Source organism: Polyodon spathula, chromosome 18, assembly GCF_017654505.1.
Source record: "Polyodon spathula isolate WHYD16114869_AA chromosome 18, ASM1765450v1, whole genome shotgun sequence".
Taxonomy (NCBI): domain Eukaryota; kingdom Metazoa; phylum Chordata; class Actinopteri; order Acipenseriformes; family Polyodontidae; genus Polyodon; species Polyodon spathula.
Genome location: NC_054551.1, coordinates 20,201,309 through 20,221,925, shown reverse-complemented (window position 1 = coordinate 20,221,925; position 20,617 = coordinate 20,201,309). Strand labels below are relative to the sequence as shown.

Below are 20,617 nucleotides of genomic sequence, written 5' to 3'. Positions count from 1 at the left end.
TATACAGGCCTATGTGCCCCATGTTGTTTCAAATCTTGCTCACAAATCACAATCGGCTCATGTTCTTGTACATTCCATGTATGAAGTAGTGAGTATACTGCTGGTTAGAAATTGATATTAAACTGGTTCTTTAATTTTATATAATATGTTTAATGCAGTTTCTTTTAAGAATATGTGCATTGTAAATGTTGAATTCAACTTCAGTAGTGTGTGACATTTTCATAGACATGTCATACTTAAAGGTTTGCTTTAAGAGTATGGTTCATAAATTTAACTGTTCATTCTAAAACAATTATAGTGGGATGTAGACTTAAGAAATCTACAAATCAGCAGTTGAAATACAAAATGAAAACATGCTGTACCAGTTTGTGTCACTTGAAGGGTTGATCATTTTATTTTATGCAGCTGCTTTGAAAACTAAAAAAGAAGGTGTGCTTTTCATTGTTAGAAACCATTGAGGTATACTGGGAAAATAAGGAAACAGAAAGTAGTGTGGCTTGTTTGTCTGAAGCAATGACTAGTGGCATTTTTGGCATGCTGTCTTTTTCAATATTTGACAAGCATTTAAAACATTTATGAACGGATCTAAACTAAAAGGATTTCCCAGTGCTGTGTTAGAAAGTCATATCTTTAATCATATTTCCTAAAAAAAAAAAAAAACATCTGTCTGTAATGGGGACTTACAAGCTGTTGTCAGCATTCCCCTTGTCTCTCCCCAGTAAGTGTGTGGTTGGGTAAAGAGTTTGGTGCAGTGAGTTTAAACAGTTGGGAAAACAAGGCAGTTAGAGGAGGACAAATATCTGACTAAATACACAGGTAGGTATCATGTTTCAACCAAAGCTTCTTCAGCAGCTGCCTTATCTAAATTAGTACACTGCCTGCAATTTTTTGGCAGCTCTAAAAAGAATTAAAAGCCTGCCAATAGATGTTGGTTTGAAAGGAGGTGGGCCTACCAGTTACCTCTTCAGTTTACTTAGGGAGAACTTTATACTGTTTGGCTATTTGTTTGTTTGTTTATGTGATGCAAGTGGTGTTTTTGTAGCCATTCCGTTGTCAGTTGTGTGGTTTGGAGGCGGGCCTTTGAGCAGTGGTAGGTTTGCTTCTAGTAGTAACTCACTTAGGGCAAATAGTTATTTTCCGTGAAGGATCTCCCTTTTCCAGGATTACATTCCTTCTGACTGACTGAAGGATTGTCATCATTTAAACAGCTGCTGACTAAAAACAAGAGGAGATTGTGGTTATCTCCAAATTTCAATACATATATATAAATAAATAAATTAAAGACTTTCATTTTACAAAAAGAACAGGATTCCATTAAAAAAGCAGTTTTGGTACATTCTGAAAAAAATTGTGGAAAAGTACATTTTGAAAAAAGAACGAGGAGAAATTGTTTACTTTGGTCTATCATTGATACATTATGAATGACTGATCCTTTTGATTGTTTTTAGGCAAGAAGCAAGAAGGCAATGAAGATCATTAACATCAGCAAGGCTGGACTTGTATAACTACAAATCTCATTCTTACTTTTGTGTAAAATCTTTGAGAAGCACAATGGCATCTTCTGTTTGGAAACTTCCAACTCTGTGGTGTCTGATTTTCATAGTGGCTCCCTTGCAGTATACAGAAGGTAAGTCCGCTCTCTATTCCGGATGAAATGGCTTTTGCTCAGTATTTGCAAATCTACATTTTAACAAAATAATATTACACATTATGTAAATATGGGGTAATGTTTAGGCTTCCCTGTTTTTTAATGCAATTTATTAAAATGTGTAAATGTAAATTATTTTAACCCTAATGAATACTAAGATTTATATTACCATATTATTAATGGTACTGTTTTTTTTTTTATTTTTTTTTTGGATTAATGCTTTTGAATCATTTGTGTGTGTGTGTGTGTATATATATATATATATATATATATATATATATATATATATATATATATATATATATATATATAAACAAAACAAAAACATTTTTTGACACGAACATGGGTTCTTACTTTGGTCTAGAATGTTTAAAGGAACCCCCAAACAAGGAGACACCCCCAAAATGTGGGGGTTTTAGTTTTGTGAAAATTCGAATTTTTAAGTCATATATATATATATATATATATATATTTATATATATATATATATATTATATATTATATATTTATATATATATATATAATTTTTTTTTTTTTTTATGGAGCAGAGGGTGTAGTTTTGAAGAGGGGTCTCTCCAAGGACAGAAAACTAATCTTATGTGGTTTCATTAGACAGTAAATTGTGATTCGTTAGAGATTGTATGCTTGTGTCTGTGTACCTTGCCCCTGGAGGCTATATAGATTCTTATTCTTGCATTATAGTCAAGTCTCAAAATATGAAAGGTGAAGCTGGGTTCTGGAACCTGTAAGACTGAAATGTGTTAATTAGAATATGTTATCTTTGACTTGCATACTTAATTGTGTCTTGAATTAAAATCACATAAATGTATTAAGTTATTTTACCATATTTTATTTAACCATACTGTATAAAACTCGAATATATATTATATAATATAATATATATCTATATATATATCATATATATATATATTATATTATATATTACGGTCGTATAAGATTATAAAATTTTTTTTTTTTTTTTCAAAATGATATAAAGTGAGTAGCTTAAAGCAAAATAATTTTATTTACTGCTGCACATGATTACAAACAATGTATGCTTGATTTGTGTTTTTAATTGGCTCATGTCTTACTGTTTTTGATCACTTGAATTTTTAACATTGTTTCATGTGTGATGTGCATACTAAGAAATCACAAGATCGTATGTTATTTTAACTCTAAAATAGTTTGCCTTTTCTGATTTTGCACAAAGTGATGATTAGGCCTGTATAATGTAAATTGTTTTCTAAAAACAACATGTCACAGAATTTTACTGAATGCCAGCATCTTACTGTTTCCACAAGAAAGTCATAAATTATTTCAGATTTTGCGGCTGAGATTAGTGGTTGAATTAGTGAGCATAATTTGCTTAATTTCTTCTTAATTGAATTTCCTGTATAATTGAAATCCTCTCTCAAGTGTTGTTCAGAAACAAATTATTCTCATCATGCGGAGAGGACATGGGTTTTAAAAAAAAAAATAGCTTTCATTATCTAGTATACCATATTTATGATTTTATTCAAGAAGTAAAAGCTATTGATTGAACGAGAGAGACATTTCAGTGGCATTAAAGATGATTAACACAAGACATTGCAGACAGGGCATGTCCTGCAGTCTCTGTCTATTTACAGTAAAATGATGGGTTGGATTCTAAATTACTTCTGTGCTTCTCTGACTTTAGGCAGTGTTTCAGGTTTATCATTTTAATAGCTTTTTGTCAGCCAGCATTTTAATTCTTATTATTTTTTTCCATTATTCTTTAAAGAAAAGGCCACTTAGCTGGTTTGAAAGGACTCCTTAAAATCATTTTCCATGTATAGTAATATTCACCTTATTAATGACCTTCAATATATTTAATAAAAGTTACAATATCAAAAGAGCTATTTAAAAAATAAATAAATAAATAATTGAACAATACATCTGGGAAAAGTAGAAACGTACACAAAACAAAGGCAAGCAAAACATTCATAAACTGTCATACCTATTAACATTTATTTTCACACAGCATAAAACATGCCATTTTCTAACTTCTTAACCTCAGTGTCTGCTAATTCAGACTCCTAAATAGCAAATAAACAGGAAAAGCAAACTGCCTTGCAAAATGTTGACATCATACAGTGTCACTGAGGCTATGCTTTACTGTTCCCCTTTGGTTACCACGACAGCTACAATTTAGAAGGTGTAGCAGAAGGTAATTAATAACCTGTCTGTATAAAACATGTACTCCTCACAGGCAGTTACAAATACTTCCCGCAGCTATAGACAGAGGTAAATGATACAGGGAAAGCAGTCTATTAAGAGTATAAAAAAGCAGACTGACAGTTGTCAGTGAGTCTGTAAAATCATCGCTAAGATATTGCTGTTATTCTTTGTGACTTGGTATTCCTTTGTTTTTAGCTTTTTTCCTATCACTGTAGACTGTCCATATATATATATATATATATATATATAATATTATATATTATATATATATATATATATATATAATAATGTCAAAGGGGTCCCACCCATACGATTATGCTCGTCCAGGTCGTTTAAAATTTTTGCGAGCTCACCAACCACCAGGACCTCTTTGGGGCTTATGCAGGATATGCTGTTATTTTAAGTGGGTTATTAGTTTCTTCATACTAACTTACTGATTGACTGCTGTTGCATTTGATCAGACACTGTTGTCTTTACTCCGGTCAAAGGTCAGACACATGTGTGAACAAGCCTGCAACTAAATTACCACACACGGTGACCTTCAGTGCTGCTCACAGTGGGCCATACAAAATATAATGTGTATATATCAAGAAAATAGACTGAAGTATGCAAAATGTTACATTAATTTGCCTCAATGATTTAATCAGTATATGTTCCTTTTTTTTTTTTTCCTAAGCCTAGTGACAAATAAATATTGAACTACTTACAGTTGGTGAAATCCACTCCAATTGATAAGGATCTTTTAACTTCCACATTCTTGATAATTGAGATCATACTGACTGTGATATACAAACACTGGTTTTCTATTCTTCTCAATGTCTACTTGCACCTTAAGAAGAGACTTTCAAGCTCTTGAAAACTGTTTTTTGTATATATCACAGTTAATCTAATACAAAGTATGAACTGAATCTATTGAATCTATTAACTGGATTCATTTTTTATTTTTTTTTTGCAGTGCATTACATTCTTATCTTTTGAATTGTTTATTTTATAAGGAGTTAATTAACACTGATTTATTGAATCATTTCTATTTGATGGCAAGACTATCAACTTGTTTATTCTGGGATGCCCAATTCCTATTGTCTTAGTTCTGGGTTTTATTTTGCATCTCATTACACTGTCCAGACAGCTTTTGTTTTTGGTTGTCAAAGCCTTGTATGTTTTTTTTTTTTTTTTTTTTTTGGAAAGTACTTGCTTCTAATGTGCCTGCTAATGACAGGAAACTTCTTAATCCCTTTGTTTTAGAGGCTATAGTAAACAGTTTTTAGTCGTATCAGCTTTCAGACTCCTGCTTCTTCTAATGTCCAGATGGAATTCAAAGCACACTTAGGGGCACAGTCTGATAGCCCACGGAGCCAGGTTTGAAAGGCCATCATTCTAGTCTGTCATCAGCTGTCAATCTGCTGATCTGGAGATAAGGTGACAATAGGCTAAGAACCTTCAGTTGCAAGGTGTGACTGAAAAACTGGTCCCCACCCCATGATGGTAGTTTAATCCCCTCTGAGTATGCTAGAGAAGGAAGAATTAAAGTGTTTTTCAACCATTCACAGCTGTCTTTACACATATGTTTGCCATTGTCTTGTAGGGTGGTTAGTGATGGGCATTCATTCAAATGCCAATGAATGTATGCAAAGACATAAGTGCTTCACCCATCTGTCACTTAACACCATGCCTATATGTGTTAAACAAAAGAAAATATAGCATTTTCCATAAAATTCAGGTAATCTGAGAGGTTTACATCTGTTACCTTAAATGTATCTTAAGGAAGACCAAATGTGTATGTGAACGCAAGACTGCAGTGGTTGCTTGATGATTTAAAAGTTCAGTGTTGGCACTTTGAAATCCTGTGTGCTGGATGAAAGGCACTATACAAATGCAAGTCCCATTCCCAAATGTATAGCTATATTAAAATGCAACCCTACACTGAGAACATGTTCCAAAGACATTTATTTTCTTCACTCAGATACAAGATCTACCAGCATGATAGTGCTTTATAAACAAGTTTCCTGAACCTATTCTAGTAAATTAATACAATTTATTTGTATTGCAGTGTATGCAGAATTGAGCTCTTTGTTTTGAGTTTTATTACTGAATCCTCCAAAAAAATATTTTTGTTGTGTTCCTTTCTTTCCAGCCCTGACAATGATATCACAAGTTAACAGACACTACACAGTCAGATAATATATAACAGTACTGATTGGACATGAGTCAAAAATGTTGTGATACAGTGAACTGGCAACCATGCAGGTAACTCTACAGCGAGAATGGCCTTGTTGTATGGCTGGGATTGTTCATGGCTTTGATACCCTTCACCACGCATTGTGTTCTGTAAGGAAAACAAGAAAATATACTGGAGGGGCGTAATCTGTCTGAAGAATGTGCCAGATTAAAGCAGCATACATGCGGGAATGCAGGAGTCACATGCAGAATGCCTTGGCAGATATGTAGAATTACAATTACCATTCTATTGTATATTTAAATGATAGAAAACACAATGAAATTCATTTTAAATCGAGACATGCACCTCAAACAAGGACAGCTTTAAAACAAGACATGGTAATAAAGGTCAGCTGTGACCATGGGTTTGTATTTTCTTAACTGCCTTAATATTGTTGAGTCTTAAGGTTATTAGGCTTCAGAGGATTAGAGTGCTAAAAGCAGTAGCATTCATTTCACATGACTGGCATGATCTTGTGCATTCCTTGTGGAAAAATTAAAAAAAAAGCCAGACATGACCCAAAAACACCCTGCTACATGGTAAATAAGTGAATCGCATCTGGTCTGGAGAAGACGGCCTTACATAAAATGTTCATGTCAGCGTTTCCACCAAGCAGGCCTTTTGTTGTTTTTCAGTTCTCACCAAAGAGGAGAATTTTACATCTTGACGTGCCAAATGATGTGCTGAATGTGTAAATTAGATTGATCATATCCAGCAGCTCTCGTTTCCAGGTGGCAGGTTGGTATGAGCATGGGTAGAAAAGCTGCATCGCTCTTTCGGCCCACACCAGGAACAGTTCCATTAGCTAATTACCCCTTATCTCAGCCAGTTTGCAGTTTGTGAGCAAAAAGCTTTACCAGATGCTTTTTTTTTTTTTTTTTTGCGAGAACGTGTAGTCAGATAACAGGAGAGTGTCCGCTGGCTCACTTGTTCTAGGGCACTAGAAAATTAGTCCTAGAAACACATTAAAATCCTTAACTCTCAAACTGAACCCTCAGACCCCTACCCAGAACAATCTAAACTTTCTCCAAATGCCCTGACTTGTAATTGAGAGCCAAATTTGAGCGCCAGAATTTAGTGCCAGTTAGATTCCCTAAACAATTCTCTGGTCATTCTGTAATCAGCGTTAAAGATGTTGGAGCAGAATACCAAATGTTTGTTTGTCAGGGTTATAAAAAAAATAAAAATAAGCAGCAGACAAATTTGATGTAAAAACTTTAATGATAACTAGCATGAGAAAATACGGGATACTAACCTTATGTCTCAACTGTGGAGAGTAACTTGTTTTGGCATTGAAAATGCAGATTACTGCAGTACTGCCAAAGGTTTACATACTGTAAATATTTCAATGCACACAGCTCTCTTTGTAATTCAATAGAAAGTAATTCATACAATTGATGTGTGCATTTACCTTATATTACGGTATGTCAAGTCAAAGTGGCAATGTATACAAAACAATAAGATTAATAAAGCCGCCTTTATGTGCATTGAAATAATTTAACATCAATTACTTATTTTGGAAAGGGTCCTATTTTAAATGTTACTCATCTTGGTTTTGTGCTCTGAATTTGAATGTAGTGAAATTGGACCTCTTAGTTATTATCTGCTCACACTTTGCGAAGTGCCATCTGATGCATTCACAAGTGAGGAAGATTGCAGTTTTATTTTCTACTTACTGTCAATTGTGGAAGCACAAATTAACTGTATTACTATAATAAACCTGCGATTGATTTGAATTCTGAAACCGTGCATTGCAGATTATTGAAGGAAAATATTCTGAATATAACAGAAGATCTAGTGAGGTATTGTGGTGTGATTAGGATCAAACACTCTTTCTGTAAAAACAGAGACAAATCCTTGTCATTTTGTTTTTAAAATGGATTTAAGATGTGGTGTCTTCCCACTGCATTTAGAAAAGGTAATATTCTCTTTTGAGGAAGGCCCAGTAAACTGGAGCCAGTAAGATAATAGTATAATAGAGCAGATGTAGTTTGTGCTGAGCTGAAAAAAAGCTACCCCAGTTCTGTTTTGTCATTGTGATTCATTTCCTAATTAGATCTATGCAGGGATATTATAATTAATCTAAACAATGAACATTTCAAGTAATTACAATTGTAAATGTTCAAATTTTGTATTTCAAATACAAAAGTCTTTCTCCAAGATATACTCTGTGTGTGTGTGTGTGTATATATATATATATATATATATATATATATATATATATATATATATATATATATATATATATATATATATATATATATATCACACACACACACATAAACATCTCATAAACATCAGGAAACACTTGCAACCCACATGCACCTACAAATTTGAGACTTCAAGAGTAATTGAAACATTTTCTGCCATGTTACAGTGTCTCCCTGTTCTTTATATTCTTGTCTGCTCACTGAGGAAGATGGAACATGTCAGAAGGTCAGCAATCAGATAAATTGTCTACCTTGTTTTTCAAACACTCCTGCTAGTCACGTTATTACCAATGTATGTACTTCAGTATTGAAAAGAAAAGATTATCAAAGAACAACCTTAAAGTAAGTTAAGATTTCCTTTTACATCTAAAATCAATACAGGCATATATTGTACTGCATCGTCACTTTTATCTTTCTTCTTTGTCAAGAAGTAATAATCATATGGGTTCTATAAAACATGATACATCATGTATATCTGTTTCAGTCTTGTTATGTCTATGTCGTAGAAGCTGCAGTAGTGGAAATTGAAAATGATACCATCAGAAGAAGCCAATATACAGTAGAGCCGTGAAAACCAAACATGTTTTGTTGTTGTGTAGTGAGAAACAATAGACCGGGACTTTCACAGTATGCTTCTATATAGGCTGAGGTCAAGAGTGACACAAACTATCGGCAACCCCTAACCAGGACATATAGCTTCATTCTGTGTACAATTACATAAATAAAGGATTCAGCATGTGCATCAGTGCCATCAAGCTTGAATACCCTGGTGGACTGGGAATTAAATGCCAAGTGTGGGTCAGATGCAACAAAGGCTGAATAACGCTCCACAAATGTATACATATTAGGTAAGGAACATTGCTCCTGATGCAGAAGAAATTGAATAAGTGCCTTGCGAAGTCTAGATGGGGCATAAAGATGAGTTGTGTTTGCCTGAACTGCCATCATTGACCCATGTAGAATATTCCATTATGGAGCGAATCGTACAATTGGTCATTGGGGGCAAAAAGGAAGCCTTGTGTTTCCAAGGTCTCCAGATCTGTTTTTATCACTGGGCCTGTTTCTTTCAGAGGAAGAGGGTCACAGATCAACAAGGTCAGCAGCAGTGTCAGTCAAAAGACAGAAAAGAGCTTTTGTAGATGTCACATTGAAAATGTCATGTATCATATTTTATAAAAACATTTTTCAATTTCTAAAAAAGAAAATCCTTCTGAAGAAGCTCTTTGCAGGCAGTTCAGTTTTGATTGCCATGGTTACCGCTGGGGCCTTTTTTAATGTATATTTGCCGTCTTAACGGCTTCTGTCTGTATTTTGGAGAGGTCTCTCAGAATGAAGTGGTCAAACCAGTACATTTTTAGTTTGAATTGGTTATTATAAAAGATAATAGCACCTTTACATTTTCACTTGTTTGCCTGTAGTGCAAACTGTCATGTTTTCACAATGGCTATCAGTTTAGCCCAGGTCAGCACCAATTAATGGTCCTCTTTAAAACCCCTAATGTTTTTTTTTTTTTTTTATGGTTCATAAAATATGTTCTTTTTATGTGCATAGAGCACCGTTCTTAAAACATCTTCTAATGTCTACTTCATTATCAAAAAAGATGTCGTCTTTCTGTGTAAGCACATCTCTGTGATTAATTGGTCTGTTAAATTGAAGGTATATACTGCATTGAAGTGAGTAATTCAGCTGTGATGAGCAGGGAGCTTAGTGATGTCATCCTGGGGCTGAGTGGGGTACTCCAAGGACCAAACCTGAAGCAGGGCTGAGAGTCTTGCCTTTGCTCCTAATGAGTAATAAAAGTGAGATATTTTGGAACATAATCAAACTGAGCAAATTGCATTTATAAAGATCACTTATTGGAGAAAAACGTTATTTTTTTTTTTTTTATTTATTTATTTTTTCCATATCACAAAGCAGTCTTGCTGCAGAACACTGGGTTGTTCTGTGAGCTCTGTGGACACAGCTGTTGAAAGGGAACCATTTTGTGCGGGTTTATTTTTTATCTTTCTAATGCCTTCCAAAAAAGTTGTCCTTCCAAAAAGTAAAAACAAAAAAAAAAATGAATGTCTTTTCTCATTTGCTTAAAAAACATCACAAATAATCCCTACTTCAACATGTTGTACAGTTTGAATTACATTATTTCATAAGTAATATTTGTTAATTACACAAATATTTGAACAGTCTTGTTCGGCAGGCTAATTCATTATAAGAGATATTTTACATGTAGTGTACTTGGTTTATTCATAATTAACAGCTCATTTACAACTCTTATAATCATATTTGTTTTTTAATAAATTTAGTGTAGAAAACATCCACCTGTGCTTTACAGTTCTGGTAAATTTGGACTGCTAACCAGCTGCTTTAAAATATCAGTTGAAAAATGTTTGCACCATCTGATTATATTTGTGTCTTACAGCCTGTATGTACCTTTTCTTACCAGACAACTGAGTTTTCTAAAGACTGGAATGTTTTACAAAACAACCTTTGTTTGCTTAGAAGATAAATAATAGTCATCATATTTTATCAGATTTCAGAATTCATATTGGGTATTCTGTATACGGGACTAATCTGTCTCAGCATGAACTGTTTGGAATATTCTCAACCTACATATTCTGTATTCTAAATACAGAGTGTACATGATTGTTCTTCTCAGGTTAAACATTATGAATATGTGGTCACAGGTATGTAGACTGATTGCCCATCATGTCGAGATGTCCTTGATTCCCAGTCTCAGTGTGCCTGGGTTATCAGATACTGGACACTGACATTGTTCATCTGCAACTCAGTCTCTCGACATTTAGAGTAGACTCTTAGTCAATAATGAATAGTACAATGATTTATGTCCTTGGTGAGGCACATTGGTTTTAATTATGTTTAAAAGTGAATTTGCATACAGGATGATGTGTGAATGCATAGGATTGTATTTCTCCTACATATTTACATGTAATTTTTTAGCTTCAATTTATCTTTTAGAAGCCTTTGTTCTATAAAATAATTATGTTTACGGTTAACAGACGGTGAACTATATGCTTCCTTGTATCACGTAGGCATGTCTTTCCTGTTTTAACAGCTTCCCACTTCTTCCCACGTCTATGGGGTTTATTTATTTATTTATTTATTTATTTATTTAATTGGTGGGGGGTTTTTTCAGTCTGTGGGTTTCTTTAGCTGATAGAATGTAAACATTTGCTTAGGCAATAAAAACTTTTCTTCAAAGAAAACCCTTCTGAAAGCCAAAGGCAAAACCATGGGGGCTTTTTGTATGATTCCTATCTACATTAAATGCTAAGTTCTGTCTTTTAGAGGCATATACCTATATCAAAGATGGTACTGATAGCCTGCCCGTTGTTGCTATGGAAGAAAACAATGCAAATGAGGTGGAGCAAGCTGTCTGGATCTGAATACAAATGAGGTTTAGAACCTACCGTCCTATACTTTCAGTAAGAACTGCGGAGATAATGCTGTGTGGAGGGTAAAGTCTGAAGGCTGTCAATCAGGATTATGCTTTTTTTCTCTATAATCGAAAACCAGGATTTTGGCTAAAGACAGCCTAACAATGTGTGTGTGTGTTTTCTTCTGAGTAAATTCCACTGCTTAATTCTTTTTGTAGAAATGTTTAACGTAAATAAGCAAACACATGACTAAATATGTACTATTTGCAGGCATGTTAAATACAGTACAAGGAAAGTGTATGCATTATATAATTCAAGTAACATGTTTTGGCCAACCTATTTCAGTATAGTGACTGAAGCAAATGAGCTCACACAAGTCATTATGACATGTGCGCCAAATGAGGAAAACACATGGTGCTGTGTTTATTAAATGTAGTAACACATGTGGATTTAATGCCTTCACGTAACAGATGTGCTTGATGGCTTCTTAACAGAAAATTCAAACCTGTGCTATCACCAGTGGAGCAGCATATTTTATGACTTCTTGTATCCAGTAATTATCAGCTTAGATGACCCATTGTAAAACAATTGCAGAATATCAAATCTTGCCTTTATTAAGCATGTTATACCCCTGCCATTTATTTGGGGCTTATAACATTTCTATTATGCTACATCTAAACTTGGACACATACAAATCTAAGGTGTCGCAACTGGTGGTAAAATGCAGTACCTTGTTGGTATTCTCAGGGTGCTGTATTCAAATATGTATACACATTTTTCAATGAAACCCTGACTTCTTAAGACAGCATGTTTCTTTAAAGGATATTGGCGGATTATGGAATCAACACTGCGGGGAGGAATCTTGACTTGAAAGTTCCTTTTCCTCCATATACTTCCTCTACTGGTGCTACTGAAACAAAATGAGAGAACTCCAAGCTGAGTTTCCTGTGGTTCAAATCTAATTCTATAGGCTGCACTCTCCTTTCCCCCCCAAATCCCCATAGCAAGTGACCTTGTCAACCAAAAGTGTGGAATAATGGGAGGCAGCCCAGGGACTGCAGCTCATTTACAAGCAGCTTTGGTACTGTCAGAACAAAGGCAAATCAAAGCTGTATTAACGGAGGATGACAAGCATCATGAGGGCTATGCCCCCTCTGCTCCCTTTCTTGTAGCTTGCTCTTTCAGAATCACCTGTTTTCCAATAGATATAATCTAGACACATGTAAATTATGAACATCATGATGGCAGATTCATCCTGAAACAGGTGGATTTGACTTGCATTAAAACCTGTTCATTTACACTTGATTAGATACCTGTTGGTGAAGATGAGTGTTGTAAATGAATGTTATACCTGTACATTATTATTATTATTATTATTATTATTATTATTATTATTTTATTATTATTATTATTATTATTATTATTATTGTAGTAAGTGTTTCCAGTCAATACATAAACAGTAGACTAGCTAAGCCTGGAAGTCTAAATTGACTTTTTACTAGTTATTCAAAAGGTTATTACTGATATTTCAGTAACAAAGACGAGAGAGTGCATTTTTAGTATGGAACTGATTACTATCAATCATTTAGCTAAAAAGGGTTCAATCTTACCTGGTCCGGATTAGTCAGAGGCTACATTAATTTTGTTTCTAAGATCAAATAAAATGGTGCCCCTTATCCTTGTTCCCTCCAGTCTTATTTATCAGCATGATTTTAAAGACGTGATAATGTTGAAGGCAATGCTTAGAATTTAATTCTGAATTCAGTTTTGAATTGCACAATTTCAGATTTGTATTCAACTTTTAAAATGACCTTTTTAAGAAAGCTTACAAGTTACACAGGGATGCAAGACTCATCTGAAAAAATAGCACTTATAGAAAAATTAGGAACGAGTTGCTGATATTTATTTTTCAACTCATTGGAAAGCATTTACACTCCTCAAGTCACAATGTTTGAAGTAAGGGGGAGAGAATATTGGAGGTGCATGGTGTTATTGACCTTCTATTTATAAGTACTGTATACTGTTCCCAGAGTGAAGCTTTGTACCACAACTTTTTCTAGGGGCATTGATTAGCATCTCTTAACTGTGTGCAGGCCTTAAAAACACTTGCTTGAAAGAATTCAGAGCACAATTAATCTTTTATTATCAGCAGTCTTGAATTCAAAATGTTAAGTATTAATTAATTTGAAAAAAAATGCATCAATCTGTTACCAACTCCACTTGTATCTCACTGGTGCCCATGTTAATGATCCTCAGGTTGCAAAACTGAGGAGGACATTTTGTTCATTACTCTGCTTGAATGGTAGTCACATACAAGCAGATGGTCACTTTCCAATTGGTTTGCCTTGAAAAAGAAATTAAAATATTATAGCACCAGGGAGAGATGCAGTAATATGTCCTTTTCAAATTAGCAGATCGTTTTTTCGACTACTTTATGCTCGTAAAACAGCTCAATGTCACATAAAAGGTTAAAAGCTAGTGTAAATAGCATCATGGGGATTTGCAAATAAATAGTGTCTCATATGGTTTGTGGCTGTGTATAGCACGCAGGGACTGGATTTCAGCACCGATGGAGCCATTTTTTTAGATTTACTTTTTCACTGTTTGTCATTTTGCAGCACAGCAGACTTACTTTTATATGCCACAAACCCATGTTAAAACCCAAAACACACAAAAAAACCCAGCTTGGGTGGCATTGCTGTATTTCCTGACAAATGTCTTAATTAGGGGTTTCCACTTCAAATATTCAGTGTTGGGGATGTTTCTTAACCCTCGAAGGGCCGGGCAACAATCACTGATGAATGCGTCAGTATCAGCCTGAGAGGGCTGGTGTCAAAATAAAATCCCAAGCCTATTATACACTTTCAAGAAAGAAAAAAAAATATTTAAAGCTTTGGGAAATGATTTAGAAACAGTTGCTGGGAAGTCACAAGATTCAATGATTTCCTAGACAGTAGCACTAATCAGGAGAACCTAGAGACTCTGGGTTTTAGCACTAAATTAGTGAGACCTAGCCAGTAAACACAGCTGCTTAGGCCTTTCCAATGCAGCTATAAGTAGTTCAGTTCCATTTCTAATCTTGGGCCCTGATAGAAATATACTCTGTATTATTTACCGGGGCTTACCAGTTAATTACAGTCGGCAGACAGAAAAAGGAGGTCCCTGAATACAGCATATTGTGTTGTAGCATGGCTCTCTTCACTTGAGCTCAATGCCGGCTACATGACTGTCTGAGAGGAATAGAAAAGCTACTTTCTCAGCCGCTGACCAGAATGCATGATAAGGCTCGGTGTCAACAGGGGCAGGATTGGGATCACAGCAATTATGGCACTGGCGTACTGGTTTCCATGGCGATATGATTGAGGATTCCTTGTAATTTATTATTTACTGCTTCAGATCCTCCATCATTTAATTAGAAGGAGGAAAATCTGGAGCCCGTCACTTTAATGTTTAAATAGAAGCACTGTAGCACTACGTATGTATTTATTGATTTCATTTTTTTAAAAGAGTGCCCATTAAGACTGTCTTGGACTGAGTGTGAAATTTGTGAAAGGCAACAAAGGGTAGAATATGTGATGGAACAAAAGCTGCTGGTATTTAGTGCACTGACTCAACATTCCCAATGTGTTTGTAGAAGATTTACCGTGTGTTGCTGTCGCATTGTGCTTCAACCCTAAAACTCCTGCCCCCTATTCTCCCTAGTTTACAATGGGGCCCAGCAGAAGTAGTCTTTCAAAATATCTTTTGCTCTAAATATAGCAACAAGTACTGCCAGGACTGCTAAGAAAGCTGTCATAGGGTTGCTGAGTGTCATAAATAATGCAACACAGGTAAAGGTCTCTTTTATTTCATGTACTTTAAGTAGAAACACACTGCCACATGAGGTGTTTAGACATTTGTCTGTTTAAGAAATCATATTATAATTAATATTAATACTGTTTTAAAATACCCATATGAAATAAAAAATAAATAAATAAATAAAATTCAGGCATTCCAGTAAAGCCTGTTAAAAGCTAAATATTGGACTGAAGTAGTCAAAATTCCAACCACGAAGAGACAACCAACGGCTGTTCCCTTCCTTTACTTGAGTATAATAGAGCAGGGGTTATCAAAATCTAGCATACAGAAGAACGTATGTAATACATTAGTGATATTTTTTGTTCTTTTAAATGCAATTCACTGAAATATGTATTTAAAAATGTATTTTCTTGCTCCATTATAGAAGTCTGCCGGTATTACATCATTGTTCAAAAGACAAAGTATTAGCACATTCACATTTTTAAGAAATGAAATCATTGTAATGGGCTAGTTAAATCATTTTAAATAAATCTTCAAACAAAACAGTACATTCTATTCTTGTCATTGAGGTCCTAATGCATTGCTGATTTCTCTTTTATTTGCTTTTCAAACCAGCTCAGTAGAAAGGATGCATATGAAAATGCTGACGTCATCATGAAAAAGGAATTGTTATATTTGAAACAAAGCTAGGGTTATTGGCTTTAAAGTTATTGTTTATATTGCTTTAGTAAGGGAATTGCTTTATCTGGACACTTTAAAAAAAAAAAATCGGTGTCTTCTGTATAGTGTACAGTATGATACAACTATTTCAAGGCAAAAATCAAGTGCATAAATAACATTTGTCTTTCATAGAAATACTGAGACATGCTTGTAAATGAATACTGGTAAATGCAAATATAGAGGCTGGCCTTCCTACCGTATTAAAATATGTGTGTCTGTTTTTTTTTTTTGTTGTTTTTTTTCATCCCTTGTTGTTTAAATAGAAAAATAAAAACACATTTATATTGTATGACCTTTATTTGGTGTGTATTTGAGCGTGGGAGACATTCCAAATAGCCTTTGTATAAAGCACTGTCCAGACTTGAATATGACTTAGTGACAAGGTAATTTAAATTGAGTTTTGCTGGTCTCAGTCTTAATCCACATTGCATTACTGACTATGGCTGTGCATGAACAATTGATGTTGAGCTCAAAATGGCTTCTCCCATGCTCTACTGCAGTCATTTGAAGGTAGTTAAAATGTGCTGTAAAGTGCTTTGAGGTGCTTTATTGTATAATGAAAATTTTAAAAAAGTAAAATTTGGTTGAACCCTTCATAAATCTTTATCAGGCATTTGCAAAGTAAAATTCAGCGTGTCTCTATTTTCTAAGTATTTTTTAGATAAACCCTACTGAGATAAAAGGTGGTTCGAGTGACAGCCGTTGTGACTGAAGCCATTTGTTCACAGATAGTTGTGGGACAGTATAGCACAGTTACTGCCTTCCTGAAATTGATTTGCCAGTGTCACTCAACACTAGCCCAGGGACATCATTCTACATGGGGGTGAGAAAGTAGTTCAGCCCCAGGCTTAATCAATCCAGAGACCCCTGACATTTGTTTGGGAGTGTGCAGTGTGCAGTGGCTTTGTCATATATGAACTACGCATATTTTCACTTTTTCTGGAGTGGTGACAGTAAAGGAGAATCTTACAAGCAAAATATATTCTGGTGTCATACGCAAACACAAATGCTATCTGTTTTATTTTATGTCTATTGCCAATCTCCTTTACCTAAAAAAATTAACTGACTTCCAATTTACTGCTGTTTGACTATAAAAAGTGTTTTATAGAACACCACTATGTTTTGGCTTTTGCATCCTACTCAAATCAACCTAAATCAGACTCAGTACAGCATAACACAGAAACTGTGGGGCAAGTAAAAATAACTCCTTTCTAAACTTTTGATTTATTGCTGAAAAGGATAACTAGTTCCTTTTGAAATTTTCAAATCTTCAGAAGTCTGGTTTGACTTTTGTGTAATAAAGTATCAAAACAGCCTCGTACAGTGTTGTAACACTCAGAGTTTTAGACTGCGTTTAGTAGGGAAATGCTAACCAATATAACCAGTCATATTTATGAGACTATAACACAATTGATTTGTGCTTGGTTCATGTGACCTTGTCTACCTGATGACACTGGAATAATAATGTAGGCCACAGGACAAAAAAAAAAAAAAACTAATTTGTTAAAATGTTTTTCTCCTCAGATAAAATGGGAGTCAACAATCTGACAGATCTGCATTAAAAAAACTGAAATGAAAAAAAGTGCTTATCTTGATTAAAGTGTAATAAAAACTGAGCATCAGACAGTATATTTAATTAATCGATTGATTGATGTCTTACATTGTTATAAGTTCTTTCCAAATCCATCAATGACAGTTGACTGAATAGTGGAGAATTTGTTTTCATCCAATGGCATTAAAATGAGATCAGCTGTCAAAAGTGTTCATGTAACCATGTATTTTCATTTTTTTCTTTATTTTTTTCTTTTTGCTTTTTTGCATTCTGATCCAGCAACCTACACTTCAAGGCTTTACAGAAAAATAACATATACTACTGAACAGTAAAAGTAAATAAAATACAGTTTTAAACAATATTTTACTGCCTGTGGAACAGATTCTCATTGACATGCAATATTAGTGTGGAAACCTATTTAAATATGCAGATAGCAAAGAGACAAAGTTAACCTAATAATTAATATCTGTCATATCCTTCAAGTTGTAATAAATTTAAAGAGCCAATAAAGGAAAAAACTAATCATTTGCATCAGCAATCTTGGATCCAGTAGCTTTCAGTTGAATTACTTGGCCCATTAAACATAATGAACTAGTGAAGTCGTGACATCTGCCCTATTTGAGAAAGAGGATAGGTTAGAGGTCAGTGACATGGTCCTTCTGTCCAGTGGCATTTATGTACCCAGTGAGTACTACCATCTCAAAAATGCCAGTAACCACAAATGTAAATCTTGACTTCATAGCATTTTGAATTTGCATTATCACTTTAGAGAATTTTTTTTTTTTTCTTAGTTACTTACAAAAGTTCCATTAAGACACAAATGTGGTAAATGGGGCAGAACATGACATTCTGCAGTTGCAAAAAAAAAAAACCTTTAAAAAAAAAAAACCTTTAAAAAAAAAAAAATGCATGTTATAATATGCTGCTAAATTGAGTTTGGTTTAAAAAAACATCAGTCAAGAAAATTTATGGTGTGCAAACTGTCAGTTGGTCTTAATTTATTCTTGTAAGCTAGCTACAGTATGTCATACAAAAAACAAGGTGTACAGTCTGCATATGCCATAAAGACACATATCGTGCATTGTACTGTAGCTGGGAAGAACAGAACACCTTAAAGTTGCAAAGTTGATTATCTGGAAGTTTATTAAACAGATTGTCCATTTATCCTTTAATAGTGTTAGACATTCATTTGGGTTTTTAGGGCTACAGTACAAAGGTTTATAACTGCTAGCTCTGCTTTTAAAGATTTTTTATTTATTTTTTTGCTCTAGCAATGCAGCATTGTTATTTTCAGGTGTGGTTCAATTGAACAGAAAATCAGTTAAATGGAGCTTATATCCTCCATTTGTTCACTTACTTGACATTGTACTGTATCGCTACAGGGTATTTACACAATACTCAAAAGTTGATTGTGTTGTACAGTAAGTATGATAGCCGATTTCTTGATGCCTAGTATTCAATTGTAAAAACTAACAAACAACCTGTAAACATGTATTTAAATGGTGGATACATTCTTGCCAGGTACAAAAGTGGTGGGCGACGCAGTCTGTGCAGTAACTGTGAAGCTGGTACCCAGCATCATGGCCTTATCCCCGTGAAGGTCTCTGGTAATCAGTTAGAACAGAGTACACTTAAACTTTAAGAAGTGCAAACAATGTCATCCATGACAGCCAGGGTCTTAAAGTAATTAGCAGGAATAGCACAAGAGAAGAAGACAGTGTTTTCAAGTGCCAATCTTACAAAACAAATGAGAGTATGAAAGGAGTAATGACACTTTTTTTGCAAAGCACCAGACTGTGAACAGAGATTCATTAGGGAAGCGCAGCACTGTAAACATAAACGGCTACAGCCAAGACAGAAAGTTGCCACTAACAACAGCAATTATTGACATTGTATGTAATGCAGCAGTACTCTTAAACAAAGCAGAAATCTGCAGTCATCTCAATCTATACCATTCTTCTCGCCGAAGTGTTGTATATCCAAAGTCCACTTAAAAACAAATGGTAAATTAACAGGTTGGTTCTTTCTTTTTCTTTTTTTTTTTTTCAAATAACTCGCCTCTAGCAGAGACTTATTGCTTGACATTTTATAGCTGAGGGGAAAAAAAAGCTGTCTTCAAAATCGTTTGTTCAGAGAGGAGAAAAATGGAAAGAAATAGTTCATTTTACCCTAAGCACTACTATTTGGCAGTGCTCAAATTTGCAGAGCACAAAGCCAGGCTATTGATTTTTCCCTCGCTCAGCCTCCCGCCACTTCTTTCTTTGATTGTCAGGGCTGTAAAATGGATTCAATTACACTTCATGTTGTTGAGATGCTTGTTTTTTTTTTTTTCTTTACTGATAGAAAAAGATTGCAAATCACCCAAAAGATACCAATGATATGTTAGTAAGCATTGTACCACACTAACTGCTCTGGTCTCATGTTATGTTTACATATAGATGACTTCAGATACAAATATATTTATATTAAACATTTTAGTCCTAGCATTTATGATAATTTTTTTATTTTTTGCTCCATCTGAGGTGACCTAGAAAGTAATAACTTTTTGTCAGATGCATTTACAGGTATTTTAATTAATTGGCTGGTTTCACAGACCCCGACTAGACGGTCATTAATGGAAACTTACCTAAGATAACATTAAAAAGTCCATGCACTAATCGGAGTGTGAAACTAGCCTTTTTATTTTCTTTTTATTTATTATATGCTTATCGTTGAACCCAATTTGTCTGACCCATGTCGCATATGATGGTTCACTGTACTGACGTGTAAAGTAAAGCTCTTTTTGGTTCAACTCTGTAAGGTTGTGCTTTGTTCATAAAATGCCCAGTTCATTGTACTCTCTTTGTGACAGGGAAGGTCATTCAGTGCGGTTTGTTGTTA

General features: G+C 34.4%; 1 protein-coding gene across 5 annotated transcripts in view; it reads left to right on the top strand.

Moving 5' to 3' along the window:
• The first annotated feature begins 1,147 nt into the window (after nucleotides 1-1,147).
• Nucleotides 1,148-20,617, top strand: part of adgrl2a (adhesion G protein-coupled receptor L2a) — a 70,904-nt gene continuing 51,434 nt past the window's right edge. For 2 of the 5 annotated variants that reach the window (XM_041277287.1, XM_041277286.1), the window contains exon 1: nucleotides 1,148-1,627. In XM_041277287.1, the coding sequence (XP_041133221.1) occupies nucleotides 1,552-1,627 (76 nt within the window). In that variant the 5' untranslated portion in view covers nucleotides 1,148-1,551. The remainder of the gene's footprint in view (nucleotides 1,628-20,617) is intronic. The other 3 variants (XM_041277285.1, XM_041277284.1, XM_041277289.1) reach the window with 2 other exon arrangements.